General features: G+C 39.3%; 1 protein-coding gene across 21 annotated transcripts in view; it reads left to right on the forward strand.

Moving 5' to 3' along the window:
* Positions 1-22,036, forward strand: part of LYRM4 (LYR motif containing 4) — a 150,301-nt gene that overhangs the window by 33,660 nt on the left and 94,605 nt on the right. For 19 of the 21 annotated variants that reach the window (XR_006288706.1, XR_006288705.1, XR_005224417.1 and 16 more), the window contains exon 2: positions 4,701-4,821. Coding sequence is in view for 15 of the 21 variants with exons in the window: in XM_043540173.1 (XP_043396108.1) it covers positions 4,701-4,821 (121 nt within the window). In the remaining 6 variants the exon portion in view is untranslated. Of the gene's footprint in view, positions 1-4,700; positions 4,822-5,702; positions 7,116-8,872; positions 11,779-22,036 lie in introns of those variants that run through there. The other 2 variants (XM_037893207.2, XM_043540172.1) reach the window with 2 other exon arrangements.

A 22,036-nucleotide genomic window follows, 5' to 3' on the forward strand; every position in this document is an offset into this window, starting at 1 on the left:
TATATTGTGAAAAATCACATTTTGTAACAAAGTGTCAGCAGACTGAAGTTTAATCAAAATGGATTTGGGTAATCTCAGATGTTGAATTGCACTTACTTTGCAGGATTGGGGTTTTGCAGGAGTGGTGCCTAAGTACAAGAATTGGAATGTCAGCATGATGGTTGCTTGGAAACCATTTGAACAGCAAAAAAAAAATTTTGGATGGAGACTGTGCAATTTCCGCCTCATGTGAAGCTGTCTTTGCCCTGGTCTTCACTACAAAGTTGTGTCGGTATAACTACATTGCTCACGGTTGTAAAAATCCACACTCCTGAGCGACACAGTTATACCAGCCTTCCCCCACCCACCCCCTGGGTAGACAGTGCTATGTTGATGGGAGAGCTTGGATCAGGGGTGGCCAACCTGAGCCTGAGAAGGAGCCAAAATTTACCAATGTCATTGCCAAAGAGCCACAGTAATACGTCAGCAGCCCCCCATCAGCTCCCCTCCTCCCCAGCTCCGAGCACCTCCCACCCACATCAGCGCCTCCCCTTCCCTCCCGATCAGCTGTTTCGTGGCATGCAGGAGGCTCGGGGGGGGGGGGGGAGGGAGAAGGAGCAAGGGCACTGCAGGCTCAGGGGATGCGGCGGGAAGGTATGGAGTGGGGGCAGAGCCAGGAGTTGAGCAGTGAGCACCCCCCCCGGCACACTGGAAAGTTGACACCTGTAGCTCCAGCCCCAGAGTCAGTGTCTGTACAAGGAGTCGCATATTAACTTCTGAAGAACCACATGTGGCTCCGAAGCCACAGATTGGCCACCCCGGCTTAGATGGTATTTGCAATAATAATAATATTAGGTAAAAAATATTCCGAGAGAATTAAAATTCTGTCCTTGTGTAATTTACCTAGAATAGACTCAGCAGTTTCTGTGGACAAATTCTGCCTTCCTCCCATTCACCCTTCCCCCTCCCACTCCTCCACCCCCATATTTTTTGTCTCTTGTTCCCCTGGCCTTCTGCATTAATTTGTTGTGATGGTTTCAAACATCCATTATGATAATTTTAATGGAAGAGTTTGCACTGCAGGTTAGCTTGCTATTTTTGTTGCAGCAACTGTGTCATTTCTGAAACCTTCTTGCTCAGGCTGACAATATAGCACATGCTGCAAGAACCATTTGAATCAACAGGAGCAAAAGGTGTAAGGTATTAATCTGCAAATAACTATTATGCCTGGATGGGTTTATTTTTATTATTATTTATTAAAGGATATTCAGATACTCTACCCTCTCACTTGTAAATCCTGTACCATATGAGAATACAGAAGAATTTGTGCTGTGTTATTCTGCTTGGACTGAGAATCAATGTAATCATGATAATTAGTAGTCAGTCTGCAACTCACTATGAACCAAACAAAGGGATTTCCTTGGAGCAGCTATTCTCAAGAGAAAAACAAGTGTGTGCAAGAGAGGGCGTATGCTGTGCATGCTTCTATATATCCTTGTTTCTTGCTACGTACAGTATGTGTGTTGCTATAATTTTAAGAGGGCTCAGTTGTTCAGAGGTACTGCAGCCAAAGTGTTACTGGTGGATTTTTGTGTGAGCATTGTTAAGATCTAGAAACATGAGAAGAGGATAAAGATTCAGAACTGAGGCTGTACAAAACAATCAGTTTTTATCTTTTGTAGAAGATATTACATTGAGAAGGGCTAAAATATGTTAACTTTTTCTTCTTCCTTCCTTCCTTTTTTTTTTAAACAAATCTTGGAAGAGTAGAATGGGTTGGGTTTAGAAACTGTTTACCTTATACCTCCCAAAAAGGAAGAGATGGTGAGCTTACGGTTAACATTCAGGATTGGATGTTAGGAGATACAGGTTCTCTCCCTGGCTTTGCCACAGACTTCATGTGTGACTTAAGGCTAGTCACTTGAACTCTCTGCTTCTGTTTCCTCAGTACTTACAGAGATATTGTGAGGCAAACTTTAATTTTTGTAGAGTGCACTGAAATATAGCACTTTCCATCCAAGGATGTATAGAAAGATTTAATAATAGTAAATTGCAGCAAAATTTTGTCTTCCTACTACAGGTATTTGCACGTTTATGCCCCAATTTTGCAAAAGATTAAGTACATGTTTAATTTTAAGCATGTGAATAGTCCAGTTGATTAATTGGAACTACTCACATGCTTACAGTTAAGCATGTCCGTAAGTCTTTGCAGTACTGGGATATAAAATGGCATCTTACAGATTTACAGGCTTATAGAAATTAGAGAAGGGAAAGATAACACCGGGTAATCCTTTAGTCAAGTCTGCTGCCCATACATGTTTGTTTCTTGCCATACACAGTGTTTAGACAGTAAATGTGAATTGTTGTGCCAGTTCTTAAATACATCAATTTTCTTTCTAAACAACTGTGTTTGGTGTATTGAGTGAAAAACTAGAAAATGGATAATTAATCCATCATACATATAAAAGAGCAAAAGCAATCTGGGTCCAAACCTACAAACATGCATGTAATTAGTCCCATTAAAATCAGGGGGGCTACTCACCTTGGTAGAGTTACTCACATGAGTGTTTGCAGAATAAAGCTGGATAACGAACACCATTTTTTTTTTAAAAAAAGACAGAAAGTGTATGTTAGGGTTGTATATCTTCCAGGAAACAACCATTCCCAGAAAACCACTGAATTTTTTTTTTTCCTTTTAAGAAATAGATTATATTTAAACACACATGCACCCTGGCTGAAGAGCATTTTCCTTATCCAGTCATTCATTATCAAGCAACAAAATTAAACTAAATCTCAACATTTTTTGGTTATGTCTGCCCCAGAATAATTAAGCAGCTTCCCCTCAAAATCTTTCTAGGGCACCAGCTGCAAATAAGAATGAGTTTCCATATTTAATAAATTCTATTAACTACACACACATCCACGTAACATTATAGGTGAACAGGCCCTAATTAAAAGCACACACCATCTGCTGGTTTGTGGCAGCAGGGTAGCACTCCATAACCACCCCTGGTTCCTGTGATTGAAATGTATTATTTATGAGCTCTTACAAAAATATGTCACTTACTTCATGGAAACTGCATTAAGAGCTGGATGGCACCATCTAATGGTATGGTAGTGAAGCAGGTTGTTAATCTTTTTTCTTAAGAATATTCTTTTTGATATATATATAGGGTGGAGGGAGGGGTTAATGATCAGATTTCCAACAGTTTCATGTTGGACCGGAAGCTTGCATTTCATTTTTTTATGAGATTGAAAAGTAACGTTTGAAAATATTAAGCTATTGGAGTGGTTTTCATTGTTTTTTACTTTCTGTGCAAAATGTTTAAGTTTGAGATAAATATGTTTATTGGTGTGAGGCATTTTAAATGGTGATAGACAATAATAGTGTGAATTACAAAGAGATCTGAAAAGGATCAGCATGCACCAAATACTTCTATTATCTGGCCTCTCATAAAAATATCTACTGGTCAATTGAGTGTCTTTTAACAAAAATGAAATTCATCTAGTGTTTGTAAAGGGATTTATTGCAGACTGAACAAAGATTATTTATTGGCTTTTGAATATGGTGAGAGAATTCTGATCTGTGTTTCAAATGGCCCTTGGGACCTAAAGTTTTGCACATTTTTCTGTGTTGCCTTGCAAGGGCGGAGGCCACATCCTCTTTCCCGCCTGTTAGTGGGACTAAGGGCACGGTTCCTCGAGTGGAAAGCAAAATGCACATTGAGAAAAATAAAACACCTTTTTGAATGGCTGATTCAGTAGCTCACCTTTGGTGACTTTCAGGTTATAAATTGATGTATGCAGTGGTTAGCATTTTGCCTGATGACCCTTGGAATGCCAGGAACAAGAATCAGTGCACTGATTCAAATCACTCTTGTGGTTCATATGACAAGAAAAGAGGAGATTGAAATATGAGTGCTACAGAGCACCAGGACAACTAGCATCCAGCAGAAGTAGTGCTGTTGTGCTGCTTAAGGCTTTTTCTTTGTAGTGCCAAGCAGTGCTGCATCTTAATAGCAATAACAGGCAGAGCAATAATGATTGGACTTTTCTTGTGGCTACTCGTATTGTTACAAGGAGACCTTTGGTATTAAAAAAAAGTAACCAGAGAGCATGTAATGAGACCCTCCAGGTAGTTGTACTTAACTTTTAAAAAAAACACCAAAAAAAAACCAAAAAACCTGCCTTGGTGAAGAAAGTTTAGACAACACGGGGGCTTTCTATGTTTCTCTTGGTATTGTTAATTATTCTGTTTCCAGTGATGAAACCACCATCTTTCTTGCCACACATTAGGTAAGGGTGTGTAGAGGTGTAATTCTACAGTTTGTTTGTGATTCCACCATATGTTTATAATCTACAATAACATTCGAGTCCGTTGGCCTAGAGAAATGTTTATACATCTCAGAGGTGATGTACACATGAAGAAAATTGAAGTATATGAAGCACAAAGTTCTTCCACATTAAGTTCTAGTGAAGCTGGTTTTACAGTTCAAGGCCCTGACCACTGCTTTATAGTATTGACTAGGGCATGTTAGGATTTAACCTGAACAGAGAGAGAGAGAATATAAAGTTTGAACGAGATAAATGGGCGATTAGCATGTACAACTGTTTGTTAATATCCTCAACAGCATTTACTACAGTAGCCAAACACTTTAAAACTTGTTTTGATGTCAAAACTCATATACTTATGGATGCTTTTTTTTTTTAACAATGTCTAGAACATATGCCATCAGAAGAATAAGAGATGCCTTCAGAGAAAACAAACATTTAAAGGATTCAGAAGAGATACAGACACTAGTGAATAAAGCAAGAACAAACCTAGAGATTATTCATCGACAGGTAAGCATACTTTAGTTCATCTCTTTTGCTTAAGAATTGTAAAATGCTGAATAACATGTTCTCCCCTAAAGGGTGTAAGTCCCATGCCAGTTTACGGAAGGGAAAGAGAGATCCTGTACAAGTATTATTGTTCACAAATGGTGGGGAGGCAGAGTAAGGGAGTGAGTGACTGGCACAGTATTCAGTTCTTGATTGGAAAGATTTAAGCATGAGTCCCATTAGTACTAATGGGATTCTACATACTATTCTCTAAACTCCTTTGCTGTCCCTCTTTTTTCTGCTCTTCAGTCCTCTGCTGCCATGTGTTTTGTCTTTCCTTTGCTTTTCCCTGTGTTGTGTTTTCTCTTGCTTTCTTATGTCCATCTCCTCATCCCTTCTTTTCCTCCTTCCCCCATCACTGGCATATTAATATGCTCAGGGGAGTGCCAGTAGCTTAAGCCTCCTTTACTCTGTTTTTGCCCAATTTGAGGCACAGTCCAGTATGGTGTAGAAGCAGAAGCATGTCCAGCCTTAACATTTTTTAATAAGTTTGTGAAAATATTTTTTGCCTGTTTGCACCCCAGATATCATTGATTCCTGTCCACTGTGTTCACACCACTGTGCACAGGGCTAAGGAGGGTAGCTAGATGATTCCTTGGAAAACACATCAAACTTAACTGATTAATTTTATACATAATGTATGATAAGAAGTTGTATCTGTAAGTTCCCTATAGCCTCTTACTTCAGAAATAGAGCCTAGCTTACCATTTTCTTTCAATCCTCATGATTATTTTACATTTATTTACATTTTGTAGGCTTTCTTTGCAAGGAAAGGGGCTAGAAAGATTTTTATTTCAAGCGAAAGCTGAGATTGTTCTTCAAATTTATTTCTCCCACGTCAGGGAGGGTCTGAGGCTGCAGGCTTTATGGGGCCAAAGGACAGCTCTAAATTAAAAAGCTGGAAGACTGCTTGCTAAGTAGAGTCAACCATTAACCATTCAATAACAGCAGAAGAATACCTCTGATATTATTTGTTGAAAGAAGGTTTGTTCTTTGGTGGGGGAGGAGGTCCCACTCATATGACCTGCTGTTTGGCGCCAGCAAGCCGCACATGCTTCAAATTCATAGGTGTCTTCTAATTTTGGATGCCTTAACATTTAGGTGTCCAACTGGACACACCTATGACCTAGCTTTCACTGGTCCCATTAACCTAAGTGGAGCTGTTGGTGCTCAGGTCGGGCCTGTGTCAAGTTCAATAGTCTCAAATGGAGGCAATTATATTTGGAGGCCATGCTTGGGAAAATTTGGTCCGTGGTGATTTGGTCCAAGGTATCACAGTATGTCTGTGACAGAGCTTGGAATAAAACCCTGCTCTCCTTATTCTGAGTCCTGTGCTTCAACCATATAATATTTATGTGACCAGTCCTCCAAAATCTCAATGGGGCTTTGCAGAATTGGGTCTTGGATCTTATTTCATGTCAGTTGACATGGTGGAGAAAGGAAGAAAGCACTTTTTCTAACCTAGCTGGTGAAAGAACACACAAAATTGGTTAGGTCCTTCAAATATGTGCTCTTGTTGTTTTGATGCCTAAAGAAAAAAGGAGCAGGGAGATAACAGTAGCAAGTTAGGTTAATCTCTGTTCTACATTCCCACTATCTCGTTTGGTTCCTGTTTATAAAATAATAGGCACCAGGTAACCACTAGCAAATACAGTTGTCATATTTTTTAAGCGACATTGTCACAAGACGACCATTCAGTCTTTGTTTGGATCCATGAAAACATTTGTGTTTAAAGTTTATTCAAAACACAATAATGACTGTTGTCATGACATCAACAGAACCATTTTAATCCATTCATTTTGGTCGCCTTGTTACTCTGAAGTATTCACACACAAAAATGAATTTAATAAGAGATGATCTCGTAATTGTCAATCTAGAAATAATCCTCTAGGGCCATATTTTGCCTTCAGCTATGAACATGTAAATCCCGATGAAAATGGCTCAGACATATAAAGACACAATTACACCTGTCGGGGGAAATTTTCAAAGGCACAAAGGGCATATAGTTAAGGCGAAGATTTTGTCACAGATATTTTTAGTAAAAGTCACGGACAGGCCACGGGCAAAAAAGAAAAATTCACGGAAGCTGTGACCTGTCCATGACTTTTATTTAAAAATATCGCTGATAAAATGGGGATCTGAAGGTCCCCACACTGCCTGAAGCAGGGCAGGGGCTGCAGGGTACCCCTGCCGCCTGCAGCTCCGGGGGATCCCCCAGTGCCTGTGGGGGCCAGGAGCTGTGGGGTGCCCCACCTCTGGTGTCAGCCAAGAGCTGCAGGGTACCCTGCCACTTACGGCGGCTTGGAGCTCCAGGGGCTGCCAGAGGCGGCGGGGGTACCTCACAGCTCCCTGACCCCACGGGCAGCGACTTCCATAACTAAATCGTAGCTTTACACATAGGCACTCAACTCCCACTGATTTTCAGTTTGGATTTTCACATTTGAAAATCTCCCTCTTTATATTTAAATTTTAAAATAGTCTTAATTTGTAATGGTTTGATACACATAACTTAAATGCATTGTAAATCAGCAAGATCATTTCGAGATCTATATTTTTCTCTTCTACAAAACCATTTGTCTGTTTCTCAATTTTGTTCTTTAATTTGTCTTGACTATCTTCACCTTACATTTGCTATAGGAAGACCTTAATCAGTTACTAAGTCTATAGCTTTTAAGAGCTTTTACTCTCCAATGGGGTTTCTTTCATGTTCTAAGCAAACCTGCTGATTCAAAAAATGTCTTTAATTCAATTGCATTTGAGATCACTCTGTGTACAATTTCAGGGAAAAATATATTTAAAAAGCAGGGGATTTTGTAGAAATGGAAGGGGAAATTCTTGTCAGATACGGAATATTTTCACTATTTTGGAAGTGTTAATTCTATCTAAGCATTTCTTTGGACACCCTTTTAATTTTTTTCTTCTTTCAGACAAGATAGAATCTCTCTAAGTCTGACTGTCAAAGGGTGTATATGTATCTATATACAGATATATTTTTATTGGAGTAAAAATAATAGCAGATGGTATGTGGTGAGGCTTCTCTTTAAAAACATAATCTAATAGAAGGAAATGAGTTTAGCAAGTGAATTTCAGAGATGTCTGAGCTGTGGGGGGCTTTGAATGTTGATATTTGGGATAACTGAAGCTGAATTAGTCTCTATCAAATGAAAAATGTATTGCTAAATAAGCAAAAGTCATTGTCAGTGTTTTATTGTGGAAGAAATTATATACGTCAATGCTGTCAGCACTTCATCTATAAAGCAAGCTCTAAATATTAAGAAACAAGTCTCTGCTTTGTCCTAAAGTACACATATAAATTAGGGTGAAAGTACAACAGACCTAGAGTTTCTTCCATTCTGTGTGACACTTACAATCATCTGTTCCATGAAAAACACCGTTTTTGTGTGACTCACATTTCTCAAACATCTTGATTGTTTATTTTCAGTCTTATTTTAATTGAACAATTTAATTAATGAAGTGAACTGACATAAAATAATGGGTTTATATTTAAAACCAACCCTAAAACATATATTATATAAATTGTTTTGGTTTTTAAACACAAAAGCAATGAAGCAAAATTAGATGTAGTGTGCATTTTTGTAAGTTTGGGGATTTATTATAATATAGCACATCTGGTATTGCTGACTTTTTCATTGCATGTCGATAGAAATTAAATAATATCCCAGCTTGCTGACAATTTGTTGTTACTGTGAAATCAAATTTACATGCTAATTTATGGTTTAGTCATCAAAGTGACCATTGAAGTATAAGGTTCATAAATAACAATTTGAATCAGTCTAGTGGGAAATGTGAAATAGTGACAGATTACTGTCATTTCATGTCAGTTACCACAGTATTTTCCTGAATGTTTTAAAAGGAGCTTTATAAAGCTATAAAGCATGGAGAAACATTAATCTCAACCTCTGTCTTCCCACACTTTCCTAGTTATTGGTTTTGATTTGAAAATAGGATGGGTAAGGGAGGGAGCAGCTCACAGATTCTTTTCTGCCCATAGCACATGGTATGGAGGTTTTTCTTGTGTCTGGTCTGCTAACAGCAGAGAAGGGGATTATACACTGTGACCAGCGTATTGTCATCATTAAAAGAGTGGAAAAGTTGCAGTTGTTAATGCCAGCATACAGTCAGCTCTAGAAGAGCACGGTAACTTTAATGTAAAATCCTTTGTATGTGGAATGAGTTCTACTGTCACCACTAGTGTGATATGATGTGTGCCACTTGCTTATCAAACTATTTCTATTTATGCTCCCATGACTTCTCTGAAAAACTATTACTACTGTTTGAACATGAGGGGGATTGGAGAGGCTTCCCTGGAAAAAAAAATATTGCTTTTGTTTAGATTGAGGGTTTATACAAGCCACTTTGAAGGCTCATTTGTGTTGTGTGTGTTCAAGTCCTATCTAGTTCTCTTCATGACATCGCAACAGCCTTTGATTTTCACTGCACCAAAATGAAAATCTGTATGGGACCAGTGTGTTTTGGTTAAATGCCTATTTTAATCCACAAAACTATTTATTGTTATTTGTTTTCATCCTACAAAAGGCTTCTTTTTAGCCTTAGATTGAAACTTGAAGGCTTTAGTCTTCTAGCTCTACATTTAAGAAGGAATTACTCTGGATTTCCCACCAGATATGAAGACTACAGTACCAATTATTCTTGTTTTGACATCATATCACTGAAGTACCCTTCAGTAAAAAGGTTTGGACGCCTCATTGCTTTTGCTTGTTCTTTCACGTAGTCCAAACTGAGGAGAATTGTGCTTTATACAGAAGATTCTCTTGTAGGGTGACCAACAATACATCATAAACTTCTGGAGGAGCACTACGTGAGGGTTTCCCTGATTAGCGCTAACTTGTCTTCCAGGTATAGCCATACTCTGAGTGAACAGATGGAGAGTAATGACTCCTCTCTTTAATATCGTTTGAATTGTTTGACTTTGCTTTCTTATGTATATGAATGAAACTGTAAGAAGAACGTTTGTGAGCTATGACAACTCTATTTAATGGGCTGTGCTTATAATACTAAGTACCAAACACTTAAAATATTTTTCCCATTCACAGCATATAATAAACCTCTTCTAATCCTTGCAGTATTCTTTGGGGTTGGTAAGCATTATCCCCATTATATTGAGATGAAAACTGAAGCAGTGTTGAGTGATACAGCCAGAGTCACTGTCAGATCCAATATTAGAATTCAGGAGTTCCTATCTCCCAGTCGTGTGGTTATGCCACCCCTGTCTTAATCTTGTAAGCCTTGGTTTTTTCATTGCAATTTACTGTAATTAGTTGACAAGTATATTTCAAGTTAGAACCTCTGTTTGTGTATACTCTACCGTTAGAACAATTCTTCTGGATTAATAGTTTGCTTTTTGAGTTACATTATATCCGGTACAGTAGGGCATATCCAGAGTGCTTGACCTTCTTGATGCAGTCATTGCCAATATGTCCCCTCAGCAGCGTTATGGATGCAAGCAACAACTTGGTGGTACCAGAGGTTATGGCTGATGAAAGTACTAGAACAGCACTGGTATTATTACGAATCAGTAAGAATATAGCTGCAGCATAAAAAATGAAGCATAGAATATTTTGAATCTTTTCTTCCTTTCAGCACCTCCTAAGTGGTTTGGTTAAATGGCAATCTTTTAGTATTGTATGTGTTGTTGTATTCAACATTTTTATATTTTTAATGTTCACAGGTTTTTAGAGAATGTTAGAGGGGCACAGACAATTTGAAGTGTAGTCAGTTTGAAAAGCAAAAATTAAATTTTGCTTAGGTTCTGAACTTGCTTTTGGATCCCACTGCCAATTTTTTTGTGGTTTTACCACCATATTTTCCTGTTGTTTTACACAAGTGGGGCTGACTGACTATATGGGGGGAACAATGGAATGGGCTCATACAGACACAAACTAACATAATTGAGAAAGAAGGGGGTTTTTTTTCCCTCTGATCTTTTCAGTTCTAATAAGCTTAGTTTTATTTGCAACAGTGGTAGGTAAAATATTTTAGGAGAAGTGGGCAGGTACTTTTTAAGCATTCAGAGTGCTGGGTCCAATCTACAAAATCTTTAATGGACTTGGAGTTCACCATCATATAGACCTTCTCACCCTGCAAGAGAACTACTTAGACTATTAAGCATTAGAGGCAGAATGCACTTAGCAGCAGAACCTTGAGTATGAAATTTCTTGCTAGTAATTTTAATTTAAGTCTATAGATAAGACAAACATTTAGGGGTTTTTTTCCCTCTTGTTATATGAGAGTTGCAAAATTATGTAATATCTTTGGTTATGTAATGGCAATACTGTAGCCAAGAGCACAGCATAGTTGGAGAGAGCCTTGAACCCCCATTCAGAAGGTTGTTTGAACACCCACAACGTTGTTGAAATTTGTACTGATTACTGTTGATGCTGGGGGTTCATGAACCAAAAATCTGAACGTTTCTGTTGCTACTGACAGCAAATTGTCTTTGTACACAAATGAGGTTTCTTTTTATCAGATTTGCTACTGGGAAAAAACATGTAAAGGTGACAAATGAATTTACTGCTTGCTTCAACAGGCTCATCTGAATTGATTTTATTTTAACTTTTTAACTCTTGCACGTAATTCTAAACTTTACAAAGAAAAATATCTCAGCGTGCCTGTAATTATCTCCCTGGAATTTAAAAACTCCGTGCAACGTAGAGTGATAAGATTGCTAACCTAAGTTCTATATCTCTGAATGGAAAACCTGCTTTCCCCTGTTTTTCCAGATAATCTACAGTTCGGATGGAGTATATTTCCAGGGAAGGGAGTGGGCATTTGTTTGTTTATTTGGCTTTGATCATTTCCCCTCTCCCTCTTGGATGCCCTCGCTGGGCATCACAACATGAGGAGTAGATGGCCAGCCCTCTGTGGAGGAAGAGGTGGTTAGGGACTATTTAGAAAAGCTGGACGTGCACAAGTCCATGGGGCCGGACGAGTTGCATCCGAGAGTGCTAAAGGAATTGGCGGCTGTGATTGCAGAGCCATTGGCCATTATCTTTGAAAACTCGTGGCGAACGGGGGAAGTCCTGGATGACTGGAAAAAGGCTAATGTAGTGCCAATCTTTAAAAAAGGGAAGAAGGAGGATCCTGGGAACTACAGGCCAGTCAGCCTCAGCTCAGTCCCAGGAAAAATCATGGAGCAGGTCCTCAAGGAATCAATCCTGAAGCACTTACACGAGAGGAAAGTAATCAGGAACAGTCAGCATGGATTCACCAAGGGAAGGTCATGCCTGACTAATCTAATCGCCTTCTATGATGAGATTACTGGTTCTGTGGATGAAGGGAAAGCAGTGGATGTATAGTTTCTTGACTTTAGCAAAGCTTTTGACACGGTCTCCCACAGTATTCTTGTCAGCAAGTTAAAGATGTACGGGCTGGATGAATGCACTATAAGGTGAGTAGGAAGTTGGCTAGATTGTCGGGCTCAACGGGTAGTGATCAATGGCTCCATGTCTAGTTGGCAGCCGGTGTCAAGTGGAGTGCCCCAGGGGTCGGTCCTGGGGCCAGTTTTGTTCAATATCTTCATAAATGATCTGGAGGATGGTGTGGATTGCACTCTCAGCAAATTTGCGGATGATACTAAACTTGGAGGAGTGGTAGATACGCTGGAGGGCAGGGATAGGCTACAGAGGGACCTAGACAAATTGGAGGATTGGGCCAAAAGAAATCTGATGAGGTTCAACAAGGACACATGCAGAGTTCTGCACTTAGAAAGGAAGAATCCTATGCACTGCTACAGGCTGTGGGACTGTCTGGCTAAGCAGCAGTTCTGCAGAAAAGGACCTGGGGATTACAGTGGACGAGAAGCTGGATATGAGTCAGCAGTGTGCCCTTGTTGCCAAGAAGGCCAATGGCATTTTAGGATGTATAAGTAGGGACATAGCGAGCAGATCGAGGGACGTGATCGTTCCCCTCTATTCGACATTGGTGAGGCCTCATCTGGAGTACTGTGTCCAGTTTTGGGCCCCACACTACAAGAAGGATGTGGATAAATTGGAGAGAGTCCAGCAAAGGGCAACAAAAATGATTAGGGGTCTGGAACACATGACTTATGAGGAGAGGCTGAGGGAACTGGGATTGTTTAGTCTGCAGAAGAGAAGAATGAGGGGGGATTTGATAGCTGCTTTCAACTACCTGAGAGGTGGTTCCAAAGAGGATGGTTCTAGACTATTCTCAGTGGTAGAAGAGGACAGGACAAGGAGTAATGGTCTCAAGTTGCAGTGGGGGAGGTTTAGGTTGGATATGAGGAAAAACTTTTTCACTAGGAGGGTGGTGAAACACTGGAATGCGTTACCTAGGGAGATGGTAGAATCTCCTTCCTTAGAAGTTTTTAAGGTCAGGCTTGACAAAGCCCTGGATGGGATGATTTAACTGGGACTTGGTCCTGCTTTGAGCAAGGGGTTGGACTAGATGACCTCCTGAGGTCCCTTCCAACCCTGATATTCTATGATTCTTTTTCTCTGCCCTTTCCTCAGAACCATGTATGTTGTTTATCTCCTTATGTGGAAGCCAGAAACAAAAGCACATTGCTCTCTCCAAGAGCCTTTCTGCAAGTCAGTGAGCAGAGTGATTGATAGTCAGTAACCTTGCACCTTTTCTCTTGATGGTGACCCAGCATATTTTCCTATCTCTGCTAGCCTGGGAAATGGAAGCCCCAACTTCATCCTGAACCCAGCTCTCCTGCATACTGACATGCTAACCCATCCCTATTGGCTTTTTTTAAAGCCTAATATTGATTACTTTTTTCCACTCTGTTCTTTTGGATAGCTCTCCCAGCCCTATGGATCTCAGTGAAATTAAAAAAGTGTGTCTGCTTTTCTCCGCAAATGTATTTACTAATAGCCCTCTCTTGGTGGTTCATTACCATTTTACCTATGATTTTTGTTGTCAGAGATTAGTTATTTATTTGTATTACAGTAGAGACAGTCCCTGCGCCAAAGAGCTTACAGTGTAAATAGACAAATCACCGGGGGGGGGGACGGGGGACGACAATATCCCCATTTCACAGAAGAGAAACAGAGATATTAAGAACTTTCCCAAGGTCTTACAGGAAGTCTGTGGTAGAGCTGGGAGTTGAATCCAGATCTCCTGAGTCCCAGTCCAGTGCTTTAATTGAAAGACCAATCTTCCTCTTGGTTTGCAATTCATTGCAATTTGGCTCACCTGTCTTTGAACTTTTTTACATATTCAAGCTTGTGCTGATTTTTATCTTTCATTTGAAACTGAGCAAACCTTGTTTGTTTCATTCAAATTGCACTTAAGTTTGAGTTCATTTGAAAGGAGAACTCAAGAGGTACAAATCTGTGTGAAATGCAACTGCCCCTGTTTTAAGCAGGCACCCTAGAAGCATGCAGCGAGAGGGGGAGGCATAGAATGAAGAAGTGATTAAAAGCCTTACAATGGCTGAATTTTCAATATTGTCCCTTGGAAAAAGGAGTAGGTGTTCTCCTTGCTGACACTTAACACAGTGGTCAGTGAGGTGAGAAAAATCTAATTCTAGAATTTTGCAAGAGGAGAAAAGGGAACCTGAAGTTAAAATTAAAATGGGGAGAGATTAGCTATATAGCTACAATAGTGTTTTGTATTAGAATGTAAGAATATGCACATTTTTTGTCTTTTAGCTGGTCATAGCTTTGGAAAAAAGGGGTAGGGTGGGATGCAGGAAGTGAACTGAAGTAAGAGTAACTTTTGAACACGCTTTGATAAATTTGAATAAAAATCCAAAGGAATTAACGTTTGGTCCGTCACAGGACATTATTAGCAAGGTGAGACCTGCTTCCGACCAGTCTTCTCAAATAGTTTTTATCTTGGCATATGGTATAGTATTAGAGAATATGCAATATTGTAACAGATGCAAAAGCCCAGAGCTGTCACAACAGTTTAATTTCAAACATCTGAATGTGCAAGAAGTGTAACAGACATTATACCCTTCTTCAGGTGATATCACTCTCTAGGTTACACCTGTTCCAGTCTCCAGGGCAATGTTCGTCTTTAGGCTTTCAATCTAACACTCCTGATGGAAGACAAGGTTGTATTTTCACAAATGATTGTTGCAGTTTGCTCTGTGACTAAAGTCCAAGTGACAGATTCTATATGTAATATTTATAAAAAAAGCAAAAACAGACCCTACATTGAGGTAACCTTTAGGTTGTGATACCTGCCATCAAAGACCAAGGTAATTCAGAGTTAAAGGGTTGAAATCCAGTCCATCCAAAATAAGTGTTACAATGGAAATGCGTATTTTGAAAACAAGCACTTTACATCTGTAGCAAGTATCTCTATGAAAAATGACTCTGTTTTTGCAGCAGCTGCTTGTAAAATTCATAATTTTGACCTTTTTGAAAGATTATTTACAATAATATAAAAGTGATGTGAACATTTTATGGAGGTACACAACTTCTCTTACTAGGGTGACCAGATTTTCAAAGTGGTGGGGAGGGTACATGCTCACAGAAGGGTTCAACAAAAAGGTGGTGGTAGGTCTGAGGGCGGTGTACCAAGGAGAGTTTGACTTTTGGGAGGTAGGGAGAAAATAAGGGGCCTACTACTCCACCTTTCTTCTCTCAATCAAAAACTGCAAAGCAACCTTGTCCTCCTTAAAACTCTCCTTGGCCATGATGCCTGAAAAAAACTTGACAGTGGTTAAGCAGCTGGTGTGGCGAGACCGCTGCCTGTCATGCTGACCACTGGTGTCTCTGGGTTACCTTGTGCTCCTCCGTCTGTTGTCTCACCTTTATACTTCAATGGTAAGATCATTAGGGTAGGCAACATCTTTCATATATGTTTCTACCTAACTCAGTGGGCTTAGGACCTCTATGCACTTCCACAATACAGATGAATAATAATAATATAGCACTACCCAGAGTCAGTGAGCATTTGATTGTGTGTGTGGGAGAGGGCTATCTATAGGAAAATGGCTCATTTAGGAGAGAGGAAGTCAGTTTGGCAATGTGTTAGTGGAGGAAGTTAGTGTTGGTACTAGAGGCACGCTTGCACTTAGCCAGCTCTAAATTTCACCAGCTCAGCAGGCCAGTGGCTCTTTGAGATGGCTGGAATCTGTGGAGAATTCCATTTTTGTAAATTACAAGCAGGACAGGTCATGAAAATAGGCACATTTGTACTTTTGGGTGGTACAATTGTCTACCTGTTATCCCCTTGTACTTCCTACTTAGCTGTATCCAGTGTCAAGATGCAGATAAATACAACTTCCAGGCTTTCGCTGCAGCAGTACTTCAGCTGGATTACTTCCAAATGAAACCACCAGTGGGAGTTGTACTCATAACTCAATTTAAATATAAAACTTTGCAGAGGAATAGTCGGTAGAAATAACTCCTGTTCATTACAGTTCAGTATGTTTGTACCATGTTTTAATGTGCTACCTTACTGGTGGTAGGAGAGAAATCAAATGTGTTTTATCTGATGTTACATTGTGATGAAGTTGAGGTCTGGGGAAGAAAGCCATCAGTTTTTAATATCTGTATGTCAGTCTCTCACCTTTGAAACTTTAACCGAGGAAGACTCTTTTCCAGATAACTTATAGTACAGGAGGAAGTTTAATTAATACATACATGATCTCCTGGGTAATGCTGCACTGCTTCTCTTTTCAGCTCTGCATCTAGTGAAGTGTGCTCTTCTTCTGATCATTACAAGCAATAACTGCAATGCCCTTCATCTTGATGGAAGGCATCAGGCCAGTACCTTATTTCCAAAAGCAGATTTAAAAAAAACAAAGAATAATGGAGTCCAAATTAATCTGGTCACATTTAAATTCTGTGTTGGTTGGGTCACGTTCATGTGTCTGTCAGGTATGTCAGATGTGTACATTTTTGTCCTGTATGTCCTGTGTGTGTACACACACATCATCTAAATGGTGAGTTCACATGAGGAATGTGAACAGTTGTTATTATTTCCCTGGCCAGCTAGATAATGTATACATATGTACTGTCGGTGTACAGTAAATAGGCACATGCGCACACACACAATATGTATAAGCTCTTTGGAGCAGGGACCATCTTTTTACTCCCTTTTGTACTGCTCCTAGTACAATGGGGTCCTGGTCTATGTCTGGGACTCGTAAACACTACGGCAGAAAAAAAAGTAATAATATGCTCACAATCTATTGTGTCTGTGTGCAGATTGTATATCCAAATACATTGATCTGGGTTATTTTAACCATTTCGTCAGGTAATATGTTTAATCAGAGCATCATATGACCTGACCAGTTAGCCTTTCATGTTAATACTACAGCACCTTGTTTGTACTTTGCTTACTTTTAATGTTGACCCAGTGCTCACCTTGTCTGTTTTAATGATTTTAATTTTAATCAAAAGTACCTTGTGTCTCCCAGCAACCTAATTTCCCTGTGCGTTTCTCAGTAGTGAATACTTATTGATGGTCATTACTCTCTAACTGCTTGTGCCAGTGCACCTCTGGGAGGTTAATCAATCTTGTGCTTTTTTAATTGACATCAATAATGTGTTTACATTTATCAGTATTTCTTAACTGTCAAGTTATAACAGTGGAACATCAATAATAAATCACGCCAATGGTGAACTTCACACATTAGAGTTTTAAGAGTCTCCTTAAGCAATTTGACATATTGTAGATTGCTTTGGAGTGATTTGTATGTGCTGTATGGGAAGAGGTCCAAAAATTGGTATGTAAAATACTGTAGAATAAATAACGTTAAGGAACCAATCCATTGAAATGACAGTAGGATGGTTTTTGCCATATACATTATATACTATTATGAGGAAGGAGGAAGCAAATTTTTTAAGGGCTAGCTTAAAGGCCCCAACCAAGATTGTGAGCCCATTGTGCTATGTGCTGTACATAAACATAGTAGGAGAAAGTCCCTGCCTTGAAAAGCTTACAAACTAGATGAGACAATGGCTGGGTGGAAGGAATTATTATGCCTATTTTACACATGGGAAATAAGGCACAGAGAGATTAAGGACTTGATCCAGATAAGCACATAAACACATGATTAACTTTAACATGTGAGATGTCTCATTTAAATGAATGAGACCATTCATGCTTAAGATTAAGCATATGCTTAAGTGCTGTCCTGTGTTGGGGCTTAAGTAACTTACTTGAGGTCACATAAGAAGCTTCTAGCAGGGCTGAGAATTCAACCAAGATCTCCCAAGTCCAAGTATGGTATCTTAAGACCATCCATTCTTTCTTCTACCCCCACTAGCTTCATGCAGTAATAAGCTGCACATATGACAATCATCTAAATGAGAGAGACCTGGCAAAATGCTGACCATGCTATTTGCTTCAATCATAGTGTTTTACAGACTGTCTTGAGGACAACTTCCAAATTAAAGACATGTCTAATGAGAATGGGGAAAAAGGAAATGGGGGGAAGAGGAGGTGAAGGAGGTTGAATACTTGATGAGAAGATAACACTGAGCACCAAATAGGAGTTAAAAATAGCACCAGTGAAGCAGCTATTTACTTCCTTCCTAATTTTACACTTCATGATTTTTTTATTTAGCTCCTATGATTTTAAAGGTAAACTGCAAAGCTTTTACGGTAAATATATACAACAAACATGTAAGATCCTAATCGTTAACAGAATATGTTGTTATTAGACTTTAAAACTACAAACTTAAAAAAAAGATATCCTTACAACTTACCTGGTAAGACTGGAGTTCAGGGTTTTTCCATGTCTCATAGAAGGTATTGTTCATTATTTTTTGTTGTTTATAAGTCATTTATAGTGCTATGGCTTTAAATGGTTCTTTACACAGAGCAAGAGAGAGGTATTCATTCCCTTAAAGATCTGACCATCTAAATCAAACTAAAACAACAAATGCATAAGCCAGGACATGAGACAGTGGTTCAGGAGTGAAAGAAGGAGATTATTAATGATGACAAAAAGGGTTGGGGGTTGCATGAGGATCTCTTCTTTGAAGGAGCAGAGAAGGGGAGTACACTGTGGATGAGGCCAGGGAGACTGTTCTAGGCATAGTGGCAGCTTGATAAAAGGCACAAAGTTGAGTAGAAAAAGTGAAAACGGGAGAGGAATAAGATGAAAGTATTGGAAAGAGTAGGAAATATCAAGATTATCTAGGTCTCTGTAGATGAGAAGAAGCTTTGAATTTGGTTTAGGAAGAGACAGAGAGGAATTGGAGAGTTTAGTGGGTGGTCAGAGCAGACCAGTGGTATTTTGGGCCAATGGTGAGAGTCATGGAGGGCAGAGAAGGGAGAGTTACACTAACGAGGGTGAGAGATCAGACACCCATTAGGGACAATGATTTTGGTGGGAGGGGGATAACTCTATCTGAGCATTTATACCAAGTTGCCGTCATTGTAATATCTTAGCAACTTTTGCAAAGTGACCAATTTAAAGAAGCAACAGCAGCAGGATTTAGCGAAGGAGTGGGTATGGTAGCGGAGAAAGGAAAGAGGAGAGAGAAGAGTCACAAGTTCACCGAGGTCTCAGTCCTGGGGGATGGGAAGGTTGATTAAATGTCCAAAGCTTGTTCCTGCATCTATGGAAATCTGTGGCAGAGCTCCCACTGATTTCAGTGATACAGGAACAGGTCCCCCAGGCTTTAATGGTCTTTGACTCAGTAGCCACTGTAATTTTAGTTCCTGAAGATCCTGAAGTGTAACACCAAGGTTCTCTCATTTGAAAAATATTGGTTCTAGATAGATTCTTTTTATTTACTAGTTTGAACATATGAAAAAGGACAACCGAAATGGCAAGACAGCTGCCATCTTAGTGAACTGAATATTATTGTGGAGACCTGGCATGTTCCACCTATCATGATTGAATCAATGTGAAAACTGGGACTCCAGTTCCTGTATTTCATATTCTCTTCTAACTCTTTAAAGAATGACACACAAAACCCACTCTGGGGAGAGCAAGAGATTTTACTGTTAATGTACAATAAAGTTAAAAGGTTTCTACTATCAAAAGAGGCTGTTAAATAGCATAAAGGACAAAAGACTAAATGGTAAAAATCTTGTAAAGTTCAGTTTACTATTCTGGCAGCCATTCTGCTGGCTGCTTGTACTTTTACACAAATGTTCAAAGTAGTGCATAAAAAGAATCTGTCTTCAAATGAGAGGACATTGGCAAGACAGCCTTCAAAGGAACTAAATTACAGTGGTTACTAAGTCAAAACCCATTAAAACCTAGATGTTTAATCAATCTTTTTATCAAGAGTAAAGCAAATCAGAAAGCAAAGGAGCTGACATTTACTGTATCATTGCAGATTATGTACATTCCTTGACTGTACAGAAGGATGTGTTGTGGGGACCTTGTGTGGAGAAAGCAGATCTAGAGTCAAAGGCATGCATCTCTTAGTTGGAAAATGAGGACCTATATTCACAGTAGGGCTCAAATAGCGTTTGCCAGATTGGTTTGAAACATGTTAAACCCTTCAGATTGACTCAGATTAAACATGAGACTAATTTAGAATAAACCTGCTTTGTCTGACTCAAATGAAGAAGGTGAAATCTTATTTAAATTGAGTTTAAAAACAGTGTTTCACACACTGGCCACCAAAACAGTGTTTAAAATCAAAGTAGCCTGAACTTCGTTTTAAGCCAGTTCAGCAAGCATGTTTTTCAGTACAGTATAGGCACAGCCTAAATAATAACAATGGTTTCTGTTCCTGATGTATTAAAATGTTCTGAAGCCTGAGTTAGGTTAAGAAACGTGTTTGGACCTGTGTTTTTTTATTGTATTAAGAGATGACACAGAGGCTGCTGAGAAATGAGGATCTGTAACAAATATCATTGCATAGCGGTTTGGAGGCTAAAAAGTGAACGTGAGTCTCTTGCCCCAAAGTCTGCTAGAAGCAGTATGCTGGTACTCATCCAGTATTGGTGCTTCATGCTTTTGAGTGAAATTTTCAGAAATGTATAAGTCCTACTTTCAAAAGTGACTTGGGCACTTAGGAGCCCAAGTTACATTGAGAGTCAATGATATTTAAGTTCCTAAATCACTTAGGCGCTTGCCCATTTTACCCTTTTCTTAGTAATACTCTAGGCTTCCCTTCCCTACATTAATGATTAAGCCTCTGTGCCTGATTCAATTTGCCACCATTTCCCACTTTATTAATGCACACTCTCACTTGAATGGAGCAGCAGCACCGTGTAACAGCAGGCTTCTTGTTTCTCACACCTTTTGATACCCATTAATAAAAGCACAGACCATCTCTCTCTCTCTCTCTCTTCCATACTCTCGGGCTGAAAAGCTGAGTATTTTCGTTTCAAGTAAATACCCATCAGCCCTGCAAATCTATCAGCAGTAGTTCTTCTAGGGGGTAACATGTAAGCAACCCAATACATGAATGACCTGAGAGCGGTTCTGAGTACCTGCAGCTCCCATCATGATGTTGTGGGAGGTGATACTGTTTATTTGCATGACAGTAGCACTTAGGAGCCCCAGTCATGGACAAGAATCCCATTGTGCTGGACGCTGTACAGACACAGAACAAAAAGACAGTTCTTGTTCCAAACCTTTGAAAAATTCATATCCACAGACTTTAAGCATACCTATTCCCCCCTTTTTTGGGAGCGGCGAAGGGGAGAGGTAATTGTACCAGTTTACCAGATAAAGGGGTTGATCTTTAGGTTCAGTGCAGAGCATTTACCATTCCTATTGAAGTCAACAGGGGTTTGACACAAGTGATACGTGATAGGTTACTGTAAGTACTGGTAGAATATGGTTCATTATTTGTGGCCTGTTAATTTATTTGAATTTTTTTTTTAAACTGTGTACCTAAATAGCAGTAATGAATTCAGAGTACTGAAGGTGTTCATTTAGTTTCTTAATTTTTTCCATCCTTATTTGCTGCTTGCTTGCTTAAGATTTCATTTGAAATGGTAAAAATTAGACTTTTTTTTTTCTTCCTGACTCTTACAGTAAAACACAGACAGTGATACTGTGTTTCTAATATAAAAGTGTTATGAAACTTAGAGAGAGGGAGGGAGAGTTCTGACCTATTTTTATAAAAGAAAACAAGGATAGGAAAGGTAGAACACAGGAGCAAAGAGACCCAAAGTTTCCCACAGTATAGTAATAGATATGACCTTTAATATTGAGGCCTTTGGATCAAAGTTAAGTTGGCATTAAAATTTTCTAATAAATTCCCTGCTGAATCTCAGGGTTTTTTCCCCT

Source organism: Chelonia mydas, chromosome 2 (genome assembly GCF_015237465.2).
Source record: "Chelonia mydas isolate rCheMyd1 chromosome 2, rCheMyd1.pri.v2, whole genome shotgun sequence".
Classification (NCBI taxonomy): domain Eukaryota; kingdom Metazoa; phylum Chordata; order Testudines; family Cheloniidae; genus Chelonia; species Chelonia mydas.